Below are 17,643 nucleotides of genomic sequence, written 5' to 3'. Positions count from 1 at the left end.
TAGCAGCTGTTTGGGTTTTAGGATCAGAAGTAGGAGGGAATTTACCCGCTGCGGGTGTTAGTTGGTTGGGTTTTTATTTTCTTTTCCCTGGGTTGTGCTTCTCAGTGCCGTGTCATTGAGTCAGATGATTGCAGAGGCTCAGCCAGAGCGATGACATTCAAGCCCCCTTGAGGCCTGGATCATTCACCTGTCATCTGGGCAGATGCAGGGCTGGCCGTCCCAACTGACCTGATAAAAAACCCAGGCCTCTTGTAGGTTAGAAGCTCTGAGCTGAGCCCATGACCAGACCTGTCTAGTCTTCAGCTGAGCCCTTATTCCAGTCCAAAAGGGATGAAAATAAGAGACCTTCTTGATGAAATGTTCATGTCATTTCATCAAGACTCTGCCGCTTCTGGGAGGTCACTGTGGCCGGCAACCCAGTGCAGGCTGGTTGGAGTCAAGCCCGGGAAGATCTGGAAACTTGTTGCTAAGACTATGAATAGTTTCCATCCTCTAGGTGTTAGAGGAAGACACCCAGATCTGATGTCTTGATTCCAAACTGATCAGCATTTGGTCAGTTTTAAGACGGTTCTCCTTCCTACTTGTTCTCCTTCTCACAAGAAATAAAGCAAAGGAACAAGGATTCAAATAGTGATATTCTGTTTCATGCAATTATGTGCACTGACACCTTTTAGCCTTCCATTAACCCTGTAAAGTGTAGGTACTTTTATCATCGCTGTTTATATAAACAGAGGTACAGTGAGGTAAAAATGACCTGTCCAAGGTCACGAAGCTACAGAAGGGAAGAAATCCAGATCTGAAACCTGGGCAGTCTAAAGTCCACACTCTTTAGCCGCTGCAATGAGTTCCATATAAGCAGAGGATTGAAAGTAAAATGGCCTGAGGTCAGATCCCAGCTCCACGGCTTTCACGCTGTTTCAGCCTCTCCAACACTCACGTTCCCGGGTGTAAGAAGGACTTAGAATAACCTCACTTCACAGGGTATCTGTGAAACTCAGTAACATATATGGAAATACTCTGCAGACCAGAATATGTTATTCAAAGTTAGCTACTAATACTTATTATTACCTACTTATCAAAATTATTGTTTATTCTCCCTGAAAAGTCTTTTCAATTTGGTTGATAAGAAATGTTTTTCTACTTAGAAAAAAGAAAAATTACCTGGGGAATCATGCCCTTTGCCCTTGATTAAAACTCAGCATAGAGGACTTGTGTCTGTCAGTATCTGATTGTAAAATACATCCTGAGCACATTCTCCTAACCTTTAAGAAACTACTGAATGCTTTCAGTTACTAGGTTCAGAAAGAGGGGGGAATATTTCCATTTTGGAAAGAACAATCTTTTTTTCCCCTTCACTGTTAAGGGTCCTCTGTAATTTGAGAAATGCCATTTTTATAAAGAGCTTAAAACATTTTAATGATAGGCACCATGTTTTGAGGGTTTTCTTCTAAGGAACTTAAGACACTTCTCAAATATTCTTCTTATCCTTAAACCAACTTTGCAAAGTAGCTTGCCAGTATGTTATCCTCATCTTACTACTGCAGCTTAATGGTTTTTTAATACTACAATGATTCCTCAGTCCCAGTAAGAAACCGAACCAACTTTGAAGCCTTAAAATCTGTTTAACCTCTTTAAAGACAAAGTACATTTTTTAAAAAGGTGTCATGTTCATGCTAGCTGTCAATGTTAATAAAAGAGACATGCAGAGGGAATAAAAGGGATAGCCAACACTCCTATCTCAATGTTATGATGTTTTATCAGCATGAAAATTTTGTGGAACTTTTGGAATCAAAATTTGAATATAAATAGGAGAGGTTTTTATACAGCATTTGTACCTTTTTTTAATTGGCTTCAGGCTACACTCATTGCCTCTACCTGCTTGTCTACACACTTCCAATGGCTTAAACATAGTTTTAACTGGGTTTTAAAGATGATTTTAAATCTTTAAAAGCAGTAGCTTATGAAAGGCCATTTTTAAAAAATGGGTTTACACCATGCCTCAAGACCACATTTTGGAAAGTCCCCTGGGGAGCCAGCGAGGATTCCAGGGGCTAGGCCAGTGGTGGGGTTAGAACCGTAACCACAAGAAAGCAAGTACTGACTAACCCACCCAGGGCACAGAGAGGCCAGCGGAGAGAGTGGATCTCCAGTAAACACATCAGAATCACATCTGCACATTAGAATCACCTGTGAAGCTTGCTCCTCTACGGAAGCCCACCTCTAGAGCACTCGAGTTCATCAGTTGAAGGTGGTGCCCAGGCACTGCTACTTAAATTTATCCACCAGGTGATCCCAGTGTGTTTTCAAGTTTGTAAACCAGCTCAGAAACTACTTGGGAGCCCAAATGTTATATTTTGCATAATGAGTTTTTAAACAAGACACCCCGAGGCACAAGTGCAAGAGAGGGCTTTAACGCTTTAATGCCAGAATGCTCTTTGATCTGGTCCTCCCAGCTCTCTCTATGGGATGAGAATGTGGCCAAGTACATGGTAACTGTAGATGCTGTCTTCAGACCAGGAAGAACCTTGAATAGCGGTTTCCTGACCTGAATGAAGTGACCTCTGTGTGCATCAGATCAGGAAGGACAAACAGAAGTTTGCAACCTCACCCTCTCTGTCCCTCTGCAGCAGAGAAGAACATCCACAAGCTAAACCAGTAGTGCATATTTTTATTTTTTTCTGCATTACCACCCTAAGTCCATTTGAATGTTTCCAGCAAGTTACTGCATTCCTACCGCCCCTAAAAGTCTTTTCCAAAAACATGTTTTAGTTTAAGTTGACTGGTGGTTTGGCAAATGAAAGGCTGAAATATGGCACGATGACTCAAATTCAAACCCAATGCCTTAAATTAAGGGCGTGCTGTTGCCAAGCCCCTGGTGGGTTGTGATGTGTAAGGGCAGCCTGGCCCCTTCACCAGGTCCCTCTGCTGCAGTGACCTTGGATGAATTTGGTGCTGCACAGCCTTCCTCTGATGGAAGGCGGCCCCTGCCACCTCGGTCTTTAAACTGGTGGGTATCTTTTTCCATTGAGACAAAGAAGCTGGCGGGGAGGGAAGGCAGCCAGCCATTCCAATGGCAACAAAATCAAAAGAACAGGGCGCAAGCCCATTTGAAAGTGATTGGCAGAAATGGTTGGGAATTGTGAGAATTCACTGTGGGGTATTAACAGTGAGGGCCCTGAGCAGGTCCCTAAAATGAATGCTGATTAGGCTGCTAATGATTTTACCGAAGAAACGCTGCAGCTCTTGGAATTCCGAGCCTTCTCAGTCACACTAAGCCTTTAGGCAAGCAGGAGATCCTGCAATTTCTGGGTGCCCACAGAAGTGGGGGACACTCAAAGACCTTGAGAGTATGACCACAGGATTGGGGGAGTGCATGCAGAAGTAGGGGGTACCCAAAAAAACGGAGGAAGCCTGAGAGACCAGAATAGTGGTATTTTCGACCATGGACACCTGACAGTACATTAATAATTTAAGCATGTATTCTCAATTTATGTATATTCATAAATTCATTTGTAAATCATATACCTATAAAAGGTGCTAATAATGGTACCTACCCCATCGTGTTGCTATAGAATTAAACTGAGCTTAAACACGTGAAATGCTTTTAGACAGTGCCTGGTATATGGTGAGCGTCAGTTGTTGCTGTAACTATTGTCATCTTTAGCGTCCTAATTACAGGAATTAGAAAATATATGAAAATAGAAACTAAAGATGAAATAAAACATAGAGATTGATTATTTTACGACTTTTCTACCTGATTTTCTTTCCCATCTGACTTTGGAGACCAGAAGATCAAAAATGTGCCCATGTTGTGTAAATTTTTTTCTTGAGGATTCAGAATTTAAATATATCCCACCATGAGCCCAGAAATATATTTTATACTAAAATTCTAGCTAGTTTCTAGGCTCAGTCAGGTGCTTATTATACAGGGGATAGGCTAAATTGGATAGGTGAGCTGCGTGTTAATTGCCAATTCAGCAGACTTTTTTCCCATCCAAGGAGGGATGTTCCTGAGAGCATGTGACATTGCTCTAAGTTGCTCTGGTTGAGGGTGAGACAGAGGTTTAAGTATCTGTGAGCTAGGATCCGAAGGCCCCTCGAGTCTTCTAAAAGAAGGGCTTTCCAAAGGCAAGGAGGTGACAACATCCTCTGCTAGGTCCCCATATATCAATATTGCTTCAGGTGAGTGTTTTCAAATCCCTAAGCAGGTGTTTTCTATATTAAGTCCATACCATATACCTAGTGTTGCCACAGTCACTTGAGAATCAACTAAGACCTGGCCTCTGCTGGTCAGGAGTTTCTGGGCTACTCTGGGAGACAAGGTACAAGGTACTGCAGTAGCAAATTGGGTTTGGTCCTGTCTAGGAGAACGGAAGAAGCAGCACTGGAGGCAGCTTCTTGGAAGAGGTAGAACCTGAGATTCTCCTTCCTTGAAGGATGGCCAGGATTTGGCCAGGTGGAGAGGCAGGTAGAAGGCTTTGCAGGGACAAACGGCATAAGCAGAAACCTGCAGCTAGAGAGAACAGAAGTGGAGGGGAGTGATGGCGGGCCAGGGGCCAAGGGCAATGTGATATCCAACCTTGTAGAAGCGTAGGGTGGGGGTAAGGAGGCTACAGCAGACAGGGAGCCCAATTTAAGCAGCCTCATTGAGGCAGACAGACCTGCTCAGATCAATGCGGCAGGGAATAGGGCATCATTCTAAGTTCAGAACTTTCTGGGATGGATGGAAGACAGAGAGGCAAGTTGTTCTCGGCTAAGAATACAATTAATTTGTGTAAACTTGGCCCTCAGTTAGAGGGATGTTTCACTTGCAAATAATATTTACCCAATCTTGACATGCCTGGAGTTATTAATGTAGCAGAAATGTTCCTTCTTCCAACCTGTCAGTGTTCAGGCTCAAAGTCAGGACAAAACTTTCCAGGTTTTAATCTGTGTTATCCATTGAGTAAATAAGGGTCTTGGAAGTACCTGGCACTCAATGCAGGCAGAAGCACTGCCTGATGTAACCAAAGGTTTATTGCAAAGGACATAATTTTCCTATGGGCACAGCTGGCGTACTGAGCATGTGCGAAATGGCAGGGGCTTCTTGAAGTTTTTTCCTACCTTTGATAATCCTACGGCTTGTTTTCTAATCAGACATATACCTTAAACTGCAGAGCTCACTGTCAGAGGAGATAGAAGAATTAGGGATAAGTTACATTCTTAACAATATTCTATGCAAGATAGAGTATGCTTGGGCAACAGCTGCATGGGTAACCTTGAACTAACAGGGAGAGTAGCTGCTGTTGCTGTTTTTGTTGATGCTTCTGAAGCCCCAGTTGCTTAGTGTCCCTTTAAATCCCTTTAAATATGTGTGTGTATGTGTGTATATATATCTACATATATAGATAGATATAAATATATGTATTTGTTAAGTGCCTGCCGTGTGCCAGGTTGCGGTAGAGTGGTAAACAAGATAACCCCTTCTGTCTTGAGGTTTCTATCCCAATTAGACAGTCAGCAAGCAAGTAAACAAGATCATTTCAGACATGTATAAATGAAACAGTGACGAACACTGAAACCATAGTAAGATCTAGGATGGTCCGCAAAGGGCTCTCTGAGCTCTGAACAGGTGGCACTTGAACTGAGACCTGAGGGGTGGGATGGAGCTGGCATGTGAAGACGTGGCAGGACCAAGGCTGGGAGGTGGGAATGAGCTGAGCCTGCTCAGGGAACCAAAGGCGGGCGGTGTGGACAGAGCAGAGCGAGCTAGGGAGGCACTGGGCAAAATGAAGCTGGACCAGGGGCGAAGACCAGGTCAGGGAGGACCTTGCCAGTTATGGGCAAAGGGAAGCCATTTGGGGGTTTCAAGCAGAGAAGTGACGTGAGCTAATTTATTTTTAAAAGTCTGAATGCTATGATGAACCGAAGGGAAGAGATGACACGAAACGCGCATTTTCTGCGGGCAGAGTGAGATAAGAGGGCAATCTCCTCTCCCCATTCATCTTCCATGCACCACTTCAAGCTGAGGTTGATATCCCTCCGAGACTGACTATAGGATACTGCTTGCAACGAGACTTTTCTTCTACTCAGCATGTCTAAGACTAGCACAAGCCAAAGCTGAAGGGCAGGATGTGGTTTCAGCAGGCAGCAACCACCAGCCCTTCCTCCCGTGGCCCAGAACCGGTCCTGTTACTGCACAGCTAGTCACTGTGGATTGGGTCGTGCTGGATCCCCAGGCGGCCCCCACGGTAATGATAGCCTGTAATTCAGGAGGAGCTGAGAACCCTCTTCTCCAACCCCTAGCCCAGTTCCCGACCCCGCCTCTCCTTAAACACAGCCACAAATTACTGGCACCTGGGCTAAAATTTGCCCAGCAGAAAACAAACAGCCATTTTCAAACAATCCGTTTTCCTCTGCTTTTTCTCATGTGGCTAGAGGCAAAGAATCCAACTGGCTAAGTCATCTTGGTAAATAAATTGCTAGATACAGCCCTACTCCCCCTAGGCACACAGCTCTCTTGACACAGAATTAAAATTAATAAATTCTGTCTTCTTTACCACTAGTTCCACACAGTACTGGTTCTGGGTCCGTAGAGTTATTGTGATGTGGAAAGTAGACCTAAATGATTTACCCAAAGCAACTGCCTCATCCTAAATGCGTTATTAACCCTTTCTGGGAATTATTGCTCCCTTAATGTGAAAAGCTGATTACCGGTCCCAGTGTAACACTGATATAAGATTTCCAGACTCTTTCCTACAACATAACACTACATGGTATTGCCACTATTTTTAAAGTTTCGACCTAGATGCAAATTTGATTGGCCTTGACAAACTGAAGTCCTTAAACTATCAAAATACATGTTCTCCGTTAGACATTTCTGTGTCCAAGTCCTGGCGCCACCACTTGCTACTGCTATATGTCTTCAGGTGAGTTGCTTAACTTCTCTGGGCCACAAAATCCTCTTTTGACTAGTGGAGAGAACCCACTTCAGTGGGTTGCCTCTGAAGATTAAACAAGATGACACATGTAAACTGCGTAGCATGTAGTAAACACCCATTATTGCTAGCAAAATAAGACTTCATGGTAGATGCAACTATGTAAGCCACAGAATGTATCAACATTAACTTTTATCAACAGACAGGGAGCTACTAAATATATCAGAAACATAATAAAAATGACAGAGAGGAATATGAAAATTTGAAAGCATTTAAGCATTTGGTTGACAATGCATAAAATTGAAATACAGGGATTCTAAAGGTCTCTAAACCAGCTGTACTTTACCCTACTATTCACTATGCCTTCCCTGGCAGTGCTTCTACCTAGTAATAGTCTCTGTACTATGATAAAAATGAATGATAATAATTTATTGAGTATATTCTCGCTATCAGGCACTGTTCTGAGTGCTTTATGAATGCATTTAATCTTCACAGTAACTCTAAAGTAGGTACTATTATTATGTATGGTTTACAGATGGGGAAACTGAGGCAGGCAGTTTGGCTCTGGAGCCCCCACTCTTGAACCCTATCATACACACACACACACACAGACACACACACACACTCTATCAGAAATTGACAAATTATGGCCCAAGGGCCAAATCTGCCCCCCCATGCCTGTTTTTGTAAATAAAGTTTTATTGGAACACAGCCACACTTACTCATTTACATACTGTCCAAGGCTGCTTTTGTACTACAGTTGCTGAGTTAATTAGTTGCAACAGAGACCTTATGACCTCCAAAGGTTAAAATATTTACTATCTAGCCCTTTACAGAAAAAGCTTTACAGAAAAGATAACCCTTGATATCCACTTTAAACTTCACTAAAAGAATGTGGTTTGGAAGGGGAAGAAATAATACCTTATAATAATAATGCCTTGTATTTGGTATTTACAGTGGGTTTTTACATACTGATCTCAGTTACTTCTCATAACAACCCTGTGAAGTAGGTAGTCTTTTTTTATTTCCACTTTAGAAATGAAGAAACTGGGGTTCTGGGAGGTTAAATGACTTACACCACAGACTAGATGGTAAACTCCGTGAGTCTAGGGATCGTGTGTCTCTATCCGCATCACCTATCACAACACTAGGATAGAATGGGCATGCAGAAAATACTTGCTAAGTGAATGACAACTGTAAAGGTCACCCAGCTAGAGCATCCAGGTCCCCTCCTATTCTGAGGTTCTCCTGACCCCAAGGCTGCCGGACAGTGAAAAGAAGGACTTTCCTTTGACACCGGAATAAACAGAAGGTGGCTGACGTGTCATTCTCCTGAGAGTTGATCGATTTTTGCTTCTGTATCTTTCTCTTCCTTAGTCAAAGATCATCTCAGTCAGACCAAACGGCTTTTTTGTTTCCCCTCAAATGCATAGTCACAGCCTTGAGAATTTTTGTGTCCTTGTGATTGGTGCATTTTTAGACAAGATTGAAACTGACGCCCTCGTGAGATGGTAGTCACATGAAATGGGGGTTTTGGATGGATTTCAGGCAGAGCTCTGCCCGCCCTCCTCCCACCCCATGATGAGTCACTACCCTTCCCAGAGCCGACTCAAGACTTTTGTTTTCTTTCATCTTGCTTTGTGCTGGTCATGTGAGGCTCGGGGTATTAATAGACCCTGGGCTTGGCCTTCTGAATCTCGTTGTTGGTCAAGGAGATAAAGGAACGGTTTGGCCAGTCCCTCTGTGCCATTTTTCACTCCTCTCTCGACCGTCACGCGCTGGTTGGTGACAGAGCTGAACTGGAAAGGCAGAGGACAGCCTGTCTGGTCACCGCCTGTGGACGTGGCCTCTGCTGATGTTTTGACTTCTTGCCGCTCTTTGTGGGCATTTGGTCAGTTCCTGACGTCCAGCCTTGGATCACCAGTACTAATCTTAAAAACCAGCCTCAGTCTTTCTCTGCCACCTTCCCCCAGCCTGATGACAGCAACTCTCCCTGTGTGTGAGAGAGATACATAAACCAGGCAGGAAAAGATTGGGGGTCTTTTTTTTTTTAACTTAGAGTAAAATTATGTTCAGGAAATTAAAAGTCTGTCCGTGGTTTGACAGGCTCCTAAGGGGCTCCATGGGGACAAAAGTTTTAAACAAATGCCTTGGAAGCAGAGGTTCTTTGAATTGCCTGGGGCTTTGATCCAAAAGTTTCAGTTCTTCTCTGCAGCCCAATTTTTAAAATGTCACTTTGCTAGTTCCCTCAGCCTTGATTCCAGCACCCAGCACAGTGTCATACTTGGTGTTTACTGACCTGAAGTGAAGTTGGGCTGGGGCCTGGCCAGGAGATGAAACTGCCTTGGAAGGTTTCCTAGGAGCAGAGATAGAAGCTTTAACATAAAGGGAGGTCCTGGGTCTCTAAACCTAGTTTACTGGCTCTAAGGCTGGTGAGTTTTACTTAGCCTGGTGGGTTCTGGTGCAATTAATTATTTTCACTTTATATCAACCTCTTTTGTTCGATAACTCTGTGAAAGCATGAAGTGTGTTAAGAAGGATCCCGCTGAGCCCTCTCACTCCTTGTGGCATAGTTGGTAAAGTTTAGTTTCTTGAGCCTCACTTTGCTCATCTGTTAACTGGGTAGAACCCCATGATCTCTAAGAGCCCATTCCAGTCTATAAAGTTTCATTTTTTCAATAATAGAATCTTTGTGTTTTTTTTAAATCTTGCCACATTTATAAAGAATTTTGCTTTTGAAGGGAAGAAAGATTATGCTAAGGGTGCACCAACTTAAATTATTATCTTTATTTCTTTTTGTTTGGTGATAACATGGGTGGTGGGAATGGGACATACTCCTTCAGTAAACCGACCAACCTTTATTTTCTACCTACTTTATGCCAGGCACTGCGCTAAGAGCTTTATGTGCATTCCCTCCTTTAACGCTGTCACCAATCTTGGAGACTCTAAGTATTACAAGTAGAGATGAAGAAACTGGGGCACCAAGAAATTCAGGAATTTACCCGGAGTCACAGAGCTAATAAGTGGTCAAAGCAAAACTTGCACATAAGTCTAAGAGCTACAAGGTTCCTAGCCTCTGAGTAGAAATATGAGTATACACTGTACATCCCTGAATGTCTCTTTCTTCCTATTATTGGCTTCTTTCTACAGAAAGTTAAGCGCAGTGAAAGTTTCTAATTAACAGACATTTTTATTGAATGCTACATAAGCAGGAGATATCTGGATAAGAATTGCCACTTCCTTGAAAAGTGACCATCGTTGCTGAACTTGAGCTTTTAGGTGCCTTGAGAGCAGTCCCAGCCAGTGGGGAGAAGTTCAAGTAGGGGTAAAAGAATTCCCGCTGGGAGTGATTATGTACAACTCCAACATCACAGGTCACAGGAGGTTTTGTTCCCTTTGGAGAACCTCAGCTTCACTTGCTGAAGTAGGACAAGTAGAATGAATTAGCCCTGGCTGAAGCCAACCTCTTTATATTTAAAAGAAAAAAGCAATTAAATATTCAGCCTGATGCCTAGGTTTTGAATTACCCCCATTTGTCTTTTACTCAGAGCATCTGCTTTTTATTGCATTGTGGCCCTGCCTGCCATTTATCTCTCCCCGTCAGTCTGTATCTACGTGTCACGTGACTCAAAAGTGAAGATTAGAGGAGAAAAATATCTCTGTAGTCTAAGCCTGGCAACTTCTATTTTTATCCACAGCTGTTGGAACTGATAGCAAAGTCACAGCTCACATCCCTGAGTGGCATTGCCCAAAAGAACTTCATGAACATTTTGGAAAAAGTGGTACTGAAAGGTGAGCTCTCTCTCTCACTCTCTCGCCCCTTTTTATAGGCCTGGGGCCGGGCAGATGGATTTTCCAATGCAGTGGACATGTCATTGGATTTAAGGGAATGTAAGCAGATGGAAATGAATGACTCCAGATGCATTTCAGGGGTGCTGGATTCCAGTTTAGAAAGGAGGGCCATTCATGCTCATGACAAAGGGTGAGACCATCACCCTCCTGTCCTTGTGTTGGGATCATCCATTTGTCCTGCTCTAAGCCTCTCAAGCTTCTTGGTGTAGGCACGTGTCCCAACCTTGGCTACTGAACCTCTAGATTCCAAATTCCTAGAAAATTGAGCTGTGTACAAGGCAGAATAGATCCATAGACTCTCTGAGCTAGAAAGAACTTTACGTCTCTGGCTCAACTGACTCATTGTGTATATGGGAGAAAGAGTGATTTATCCATAATCACACAAAGAGTCAGCCAGACTGGATGAGGATCCAAGCTCCTGACCCCCAGACCTGTGCTTCTGCCACTGATCATCTAAAAGAGACATCACTCCTGGGCAAAAGAAGCTGCTTTCAGATCAGGTGAGCTATTGGTGCTGGTAGGGCAATGAAAAGAGAAAGAGTCTTTGTAGAAAACGGGGAGAAGAGAACAAAGAGGGACCTAGATAATGGAAACTCTATCCAATAACCTCGAGTGCAGAAGCTTGGCCAAGTGTAGAATAAACACCAGTGAGAAAGAAAACCATATCCCCAGTGGGTGTACCCAGGTAACACGAGCAGAGGAGAGAAGAAGAAAGAACCACTTGTGAACTATGGAGTGTTCTAGTCTCATAAACGTTAACTACTTTTTTTCTTCCCCACTCAAGTCCTGGAAGACCAACAAAACATTAGACTAATAAGGGAACTACTCCAGACCCTCTACACGTCCTTATGTACACTGGTCCAAAGAGTCGGCAAGTCTGTGCTGGTCGGGAACATTAACATGTGGGTGTATCGAATGGAGACAATTCTACACTGGCAACAGCAGCTGAACAACATCCAAATCACCAGGGTAAGCTGGAGCACCCCAGCCTCCTCCCAGCAGGAACGGCTGCAGTTGGTTCCTCTGCTGGGATGCTGGGCAGCCTCGCCAGGACTTTAAATCCTCTCTGGTGATGGAAAAGTCTGGACAGTTCTGATTGGATGCTTTCCATTGGGTGCTGAGGGTGGGCTGGGGGACCTTCCAATAAAGGGGGTGTGGGGAGAAGAACCTGGCAGCGCAGGATCAGAGTATATGAACGACGACAGCCAATGGAAACGTGTTGGGAAAGCTAGAAACTTGACCTTGGGGCCGATGTAGGCTCTTTCACTGAAATCTCTAGTGGGATCTGGAGATCTCTGCCCATTTCCTCTTAAAGTGCGAGTTTGTTTATGGTGTTAGGATGCTGCCTTGTATACAACAGCGCTGTGATGGCAGTGGCTTGGAGAACTGGCACCAGCCTTTTAAAACTCTAGTTCCAATTATTAATAGTTATGATAAAGGAAGGCTTTGAGTAAAGGCTGTAAACATACAGGTAGGAAAAGACATGAGCACCTCCAGCCTCGGGTCTCACTGCCCGCCTCCTTGTGACCACTGATCTCCCCAAGTAGGGGAGATCCCCCAAACACGCTGCCCACAAGGCCCTCACTCTGCCCGGGCCTCTGCTTGACCACATGGACATACTGAATAGCTTTGAGTAAAGGCTGTAAACATACAGGTAGGAAAAGACATGAGCAATTCTCACTCAAAGCAAACAAACCAAAAAAAACCACACGTTACCAGCTAAACCTCCTACCAGTAGTTTCTTTCGGCTTTTAAAACGTAAGTTGGCCCCCAGCTCTTGGCCTCTTAAGAGTGAGCAAGAGAACTAAGGCACAGAAAAAATGTGAGAAAGACGCTGGTGTAATCGCTCAAGGCTCCCTAATGGACACACACACTTAGGCGGCTCACGTAGCACTTGGCTGTCTTATCTAATCACTGACCATGGCTGTTTTAAGTGGTTCCGGGACCCAGGCTGATAAAGTTTGGGTCTGCCCCGTCTCTCGAGAAAGAAACATGAAAAAACTTCTTTGACCTCTTTTAAATATTTCACTCTATGAAGTTTGCAAAATGCAGTGTCCTTGACTTTACTGTTAATAACCTCTCTGTGCCTTAGTTGTTTTTTTCCTTAACTCTGAAGCAGCAAATAATTGGAAGTCTCAGAGTTCTGTGACTTCCTTAGAGTCACTTAGGCTACAGTACACACACACACACACACCCCCCAGTGATACTCAACCAGCGATATAAATGAGCAAGTCCCATTAGTCCCAAGGGCATCTTCCCTCCAGCAACTTGGAACACCCATTTAGATGGTCACACTTGCCCAGAACTTGCCTCTGTTCTCTCTGTCCACCTCACAGGAGCCCCCCCTTGGCCACATCTGCCCACATACCTTGCACTTCCATGGGCTTACTTCCCCAAAGCCCCCCTCTATTAATCTACAAACTCTCTTGGGAGGTACCCATTGTAGTTGCTATAACTCTTCATGGAGTGAGGGTAAAGGGGGATCAGAGAAGCCCAGTGACTCTCCCCAAGTGACACAGCAATCAGGGCCAGAGCTGAGGCCAGAACCCTGGGCTTCTTATTCTTAAAATGGCAAAGCTTTTAACATCAGTGGTTTCCAAACTTTTTTTCAATCTCGCTTTCTTCCAACTATTTATTCAATGACCCAGCCTTTTGCAAACCTTTTAAATCTAATGAAATCCTATGCAGGACAGATCAAACGCTGAAGTTCATCTCACCCTCCCCTCTGCTCACGGCACCCCAGTCAGGCCAAGCTATTCTCTGCACACTCTAAGCTTGGTCCTGCCTCGGGGTTTTTAAGCCACCTCCCTCCCTGACCATCCAATCTACGGAAGCCACTATCATCTTACCTTCTTCAGAGCCGCTACTATGATCTGAAATCATCTCATATGTATATTCACTTTCCTGTCTCCTGCACTGGCTTATAAACTCCACAAAGAAAGGACATCACCATCTTGTTCCCTGCTCTATTCCTTGTCCCTGGACCAGAGCAGATGGCAGTCAATAAGTTTTAGTTGAATAAATAAATGATTGAAGGGGACACTCCTCCCACCACCTACCTTAGAACTTGTTCAATGTGCAGAGGAATACAGTTGGAAAATATTGCCCTGTATTTACAGTTGAGCATGAAAATTGACCAACTGCAGGATCTGGGACTAGTGATTCGAATTCTCTGTGCCTCAATTTCCTCATTTGGAAAATGGAGGCAGTCGTGCCTATCTCAATGCCCTGGTGTGAGATTTAATCAGGTAATATATAGAAAGCACTCAGAACAGTGCCTGACACATAGTAAGTATTGTAAATGCGTCAGCTGTTATTATTATGACGGGCTCACTCTGTGGCAGACACTCTTCTAAGTCCTCTAATGTATTCATTAACTCATCTAGCGACTAACTGTAAGTAGGAGTCATCATAATAGCTAATATTTACTGGCCACTGTGCTCAGTACTTCCAGGCATTGTCTCATGAGAAAAATCACACTGAGTGGTTAAGAAAAATCTGGCCGGGCCCTCCCCACCAATAAGATGTGGGTTGAACCCAGGCCTGTCTGCAGAGGCTATACTTTTACCCATGACACTCTACTCCCTCATGCCCTCCTTCCCAGCCCCCCTTGGCTCTGAGCTACAATATTTTGAGAGCCGTGCTGGAAGGAAAGATTGAGAGAGAGAGAAGGAACTTAATTACTTCAGTCTGGACTGTATTTTAAAACTTACTTTTTAACAGTTTGGACCAAAGAGAAGTATGTTATTACGTGAAAATGTTAAGGTGACATTTACAGTAATTGCTTTCTATTTGCCAAAGTTCTATCAGTATTTTCCCAGCAGATAATCTTGTTTTCCTTCAAAATTTCCTATCTAATTCTATGGAGCCCATTTTTATTGGCAAAAATAATTTATATAATAAAGAATGAAGGGGAAAAAAAACTAAGAGAACTGGCTTGTAGGGGAAAAGAAGCAAATAGAATCATAGTGTCCTGTGAACAAGGCAGAGAGAGTCTGGAAGCATGGGGGGGGTGGGCAGGATGAATATAAAAAGATTTTCAGCAAAACACTTGATAGGGGGAGCACGACTAACTTCTTTTTCTTTTATATGTTTATATTCAAATAGAAGAAGGCATGCAAGCAGTTAATCATTTACCAGGAGTAAGGACTCAGCATGGGGTCTGGGCAAGGATTTTGGAAAAGTTCAGGTTTGAAAATCTGAGAGTGAATTCTGCCAAGTGGACTTTAATAGGAGTTCATGTAATAATTGGCCTGGGAGTTTTAACCAAAAAAGTAGATGCTTTGAAGTGCTGGAAACAAAAAGAAAATCTCATGGCAGTTTTATTGGCTTATACGATCAGCAGCAGATGATAAATGACAAATAGGTCTAGGACCTTCTGCAGTCCGGCAAAGTCCTGAATTTTGCAAACAATTGAAAGTTCAGCCCAGCAGCCTGAACGATATAAATTGTCAAGTCACAGACACTTCTCACGAATTAGGAGGCTGAAGCTACTCCAAGTCTGAGATTGCTGGAGCTGGAAAGGATCTTCAGAGACTTCTACTAAGCCAGTTCATTTTGGACACAGGGGAACTGAGACCCAGATTTCCCAAGGGCACTTGGGATCCGGATCTGCTGCTCGTCCAACCCGTGTCCCTCCCATGCCACCTCCCATTCTTCTCCATCGTCCAACTTCCCAAGCCGCCCTGCCACTGCCCACCTTCCCTCTGCACGCCTGTCCTGCTCTGCAGAGACGCAGGAGGGAATTGCTGAGACTGTGTGTCCCCCTGGAATCCTGTGTGTTCCAGCCTTGATGTGCCTCGTACAGAGTTTAGTTCCCTAAAATTTCGAGGAGGGAACTCAGTACTCATTCCCAGGATATTTTCCCCTCAGCTGAGGAAGGGTTTCTTCATCCTGTTTTGTTTTTTTTGTTGTTGTTTTTTTGTGTGACCTCCAGAGGTGATAGAACACTGAGCTAAAAATGTCAGTAGTTCAAATTCAAGAGCTCACCCAGGACTAGCATGGGAAGGACAAAGAACCATGGTCTCGAGCGATTTGAGCTGACTTCTTATCCAGATGGCAGCAGCCAGTTGCTGTTCAAGAAATAGCAACAAATACTACTGAGGACCTTCTGTACAGATTGTTCCCATAGCACTTGGCGCTTACATCCTTGATGGCATTTAACCTTTGTTCTCTAATGACTTGCTTATATTTCTGGGTCTCTCGCCCACTGCAGCAGCTCCGGTGCCAGGCATAATAGGTACTCAGGAGAGGGGTTTTGTGCTGGGCTAGTCTGCAAGGGATACAAGCTTAGACCTTGCCTTCGAGGATCTGGGTCTGGGTGGAATAACATGAGCTCATCAGAATTTAAACATTAAAGGGCTTAAATATAAATTCAAGGATACGTAGAAGCAACTTCTGCAGAAGCTCATGATTAACTGCCAGTGTGTTCTCCACAGACCAACAGTTATCAAAATGTCCCGTACAGCCCTAGGTTTGAATAGAGACGCCTCAATGGATGATGGATCTTAGGCTGAAAGGTTCTTGACCAGCCATTCCCAAAGCGTGCATACACGTGTGTACACACACACACACACACACACACACACCCCCCAGTATAGAGTCTTTCTGTTGTTGCTGTTTGTACCTATTGAATTATTTGACTTCTATCATTCCACAAATATTTATTGAGTGCCTACTATATGCTAGCACACTTCTAGACTCTTCTAGACATAGCAACGAAAAAACACAAAAACTTCTGCCTCCGTGGAGCTTAGATCCTAGCAGGAGTGTTCCATTCAAGCTTCCTTCTGCAGATGGGTTACGTGACATGACAGTAAGGAAGTTGTTGCAAAAGGCACCTGAAAGAGATCCTAGGAATTCTAGGAAGATGCAGTGGCTAAGGCCTGAGGGAGTCACCAAAGCAGAAAAGGCCTTTCGGAGGAAGTGAGTTTGAACTGGATGTGAAGAAGAGTCACATGTGGATAAGCAGAGGCCCGGGTAGAGTGAGGGCCTTGTGGGCAGCGTGTTTGGGGGCCGGTGAGAAAACCTACTTGGGGAGATCAGTGGTCACAAGGAGGTGGGCAGTGAGACCCGAGGCTGGAGGTGCTCTGTCCAGGGTAGTGAGTCCTTTGGGAAGGTAGCGAACATTGTAATTGAGTGAAGCACAGGAATCCAACGTGCGCTATTAGGGGAATCTTTCAGAGAAAAAGTGTAAATAGATGAAGGGGATTCAGACCTCCAGGTATAAAATAAATGAGCCATTGGGGCTGTAATATACAATATAAAGAATACGGTCAATAAAACTGTAATCACTTTATATGGGGACACATGGTTACTAGACTTATCGTGGTGATCATTTCATAATGAACGCCAAAAAAAAAAGCCTTGTGCAACTTAGGAAAATCCCTCTGGCACCATCTGCGAGCCGCTCCAGGCTGTTCTTTGCGGGTCTCGGTCATGGGTCCTGTGTCTGTACTTAGAGTAGAGAGAACTGCTGTTTTGGTCTCTGATCAATAAACCACCTTGAGGCTGGAGGATGAGGGGACAGCTGCATCCTTGGTGTCACCTGGTGCATAGCTACTCTCTGCCCTGCAACTTAACATAACCCTTCTCCCCACAGCCTGCCTTCAAAGGCCTCACCTTCACTGACCTGCCTTTGTGCTTACAACTGAACATTATGCAAAGGCTGAGCGACGGGCGAGACCTGGTCAGCCTGGGCCAGGCAGCCCCTGACCTGCACGTGCTCAGCGAGGACCGGCTCTTATGGAAGAAGCTCTGCCAGTACCACTTCTCCGAGCGGCAGGTCAGTGCAGCCCAGTGGCCGTTCTTCCTTCTCTTCCTCTCTGCCCGCCGCCCTCAAGCTGCCTTGGCATCCTTCTTAAACCCACTCTCC

The 17,643-nt window shown here is 44.3% G+C and overlaps 2 protein-coding genes across 2 annotated transcripts in view; one reads left to right on the top strand and one right to left on the bottom strand.

The window, feature by feature from the left end:
* FBXO32 (F-box protein 32) overlaps nucleotides 1-17,643 on the top strand; it is a 29,447-nt gene that overhangs the window by 9,907 nt on the left and 1,897 nt on the right. Inside the window, exons 5-7 of the mRNA XM_027132377.1 lie at nucleotides 10,616-10,709; nucleotides 11,554-11,738; nucleotides 17,371-17,553. Coding sequence (XP_026988178.1) covers nucleotides 10,616-10,709; nucleotides 11,554-11,738; nucleotides 17,371-17,553 — 462 coding nt within the window. The remainder of the gene's footprint in view (nucleotides 1-10,615; nucleotides 10,710-11,553; nucleotides 11,739-17,370; nucleotides 17,554-17,643) is intronic.
* The window catches only part of NTAQ1 (N-terminal glutamine amidase 1), a 76,792-nt gene continuing 66,608 nt past the window's right edge, over nucleotides 7,460-17,643 (bottom strand). The window contains exons 6-7 of the mRNA XM_027132378.1: nucleotides 9,217-9,273; nucleotides 7,460-8,910 (exon numbers count right to left, since the gene is read on the bottom strand). Coding sequence (XP_026988179.1) covers nucleotides 8,810-8,910; nucleotides 9,217-9,273 — 158 coding nt within the window. The 3' untranslated portion in view covers nucleotides 7,460-8,809. The remainder of the gene's footprint in view (nucleotides 8,911-9,216; nucleotides 9,274-17,643) is intronic.

The sequence above is a fragment of the Aethalodelphis obliquidens genome, unplaced genomic scaffold (assembly GCF_003676395.1).
Source record: "Aethalodelphis obliquidens isolate GAN/ISIS:26980383/991018 unplaced genomic scaffold, ASM367639v1 scaffold41, whole genome shotgun sequence".
Lineage (NCBI taxonomy): Eukaryota > Metazoa > Chordata > Mammalia > Artiodactyla > Delphinidae > Aethalodelphis > Aethalodelphis obliquidens.
This window is presented reverse-complemented; position numbering and strand designations above follow the sequence as displayed.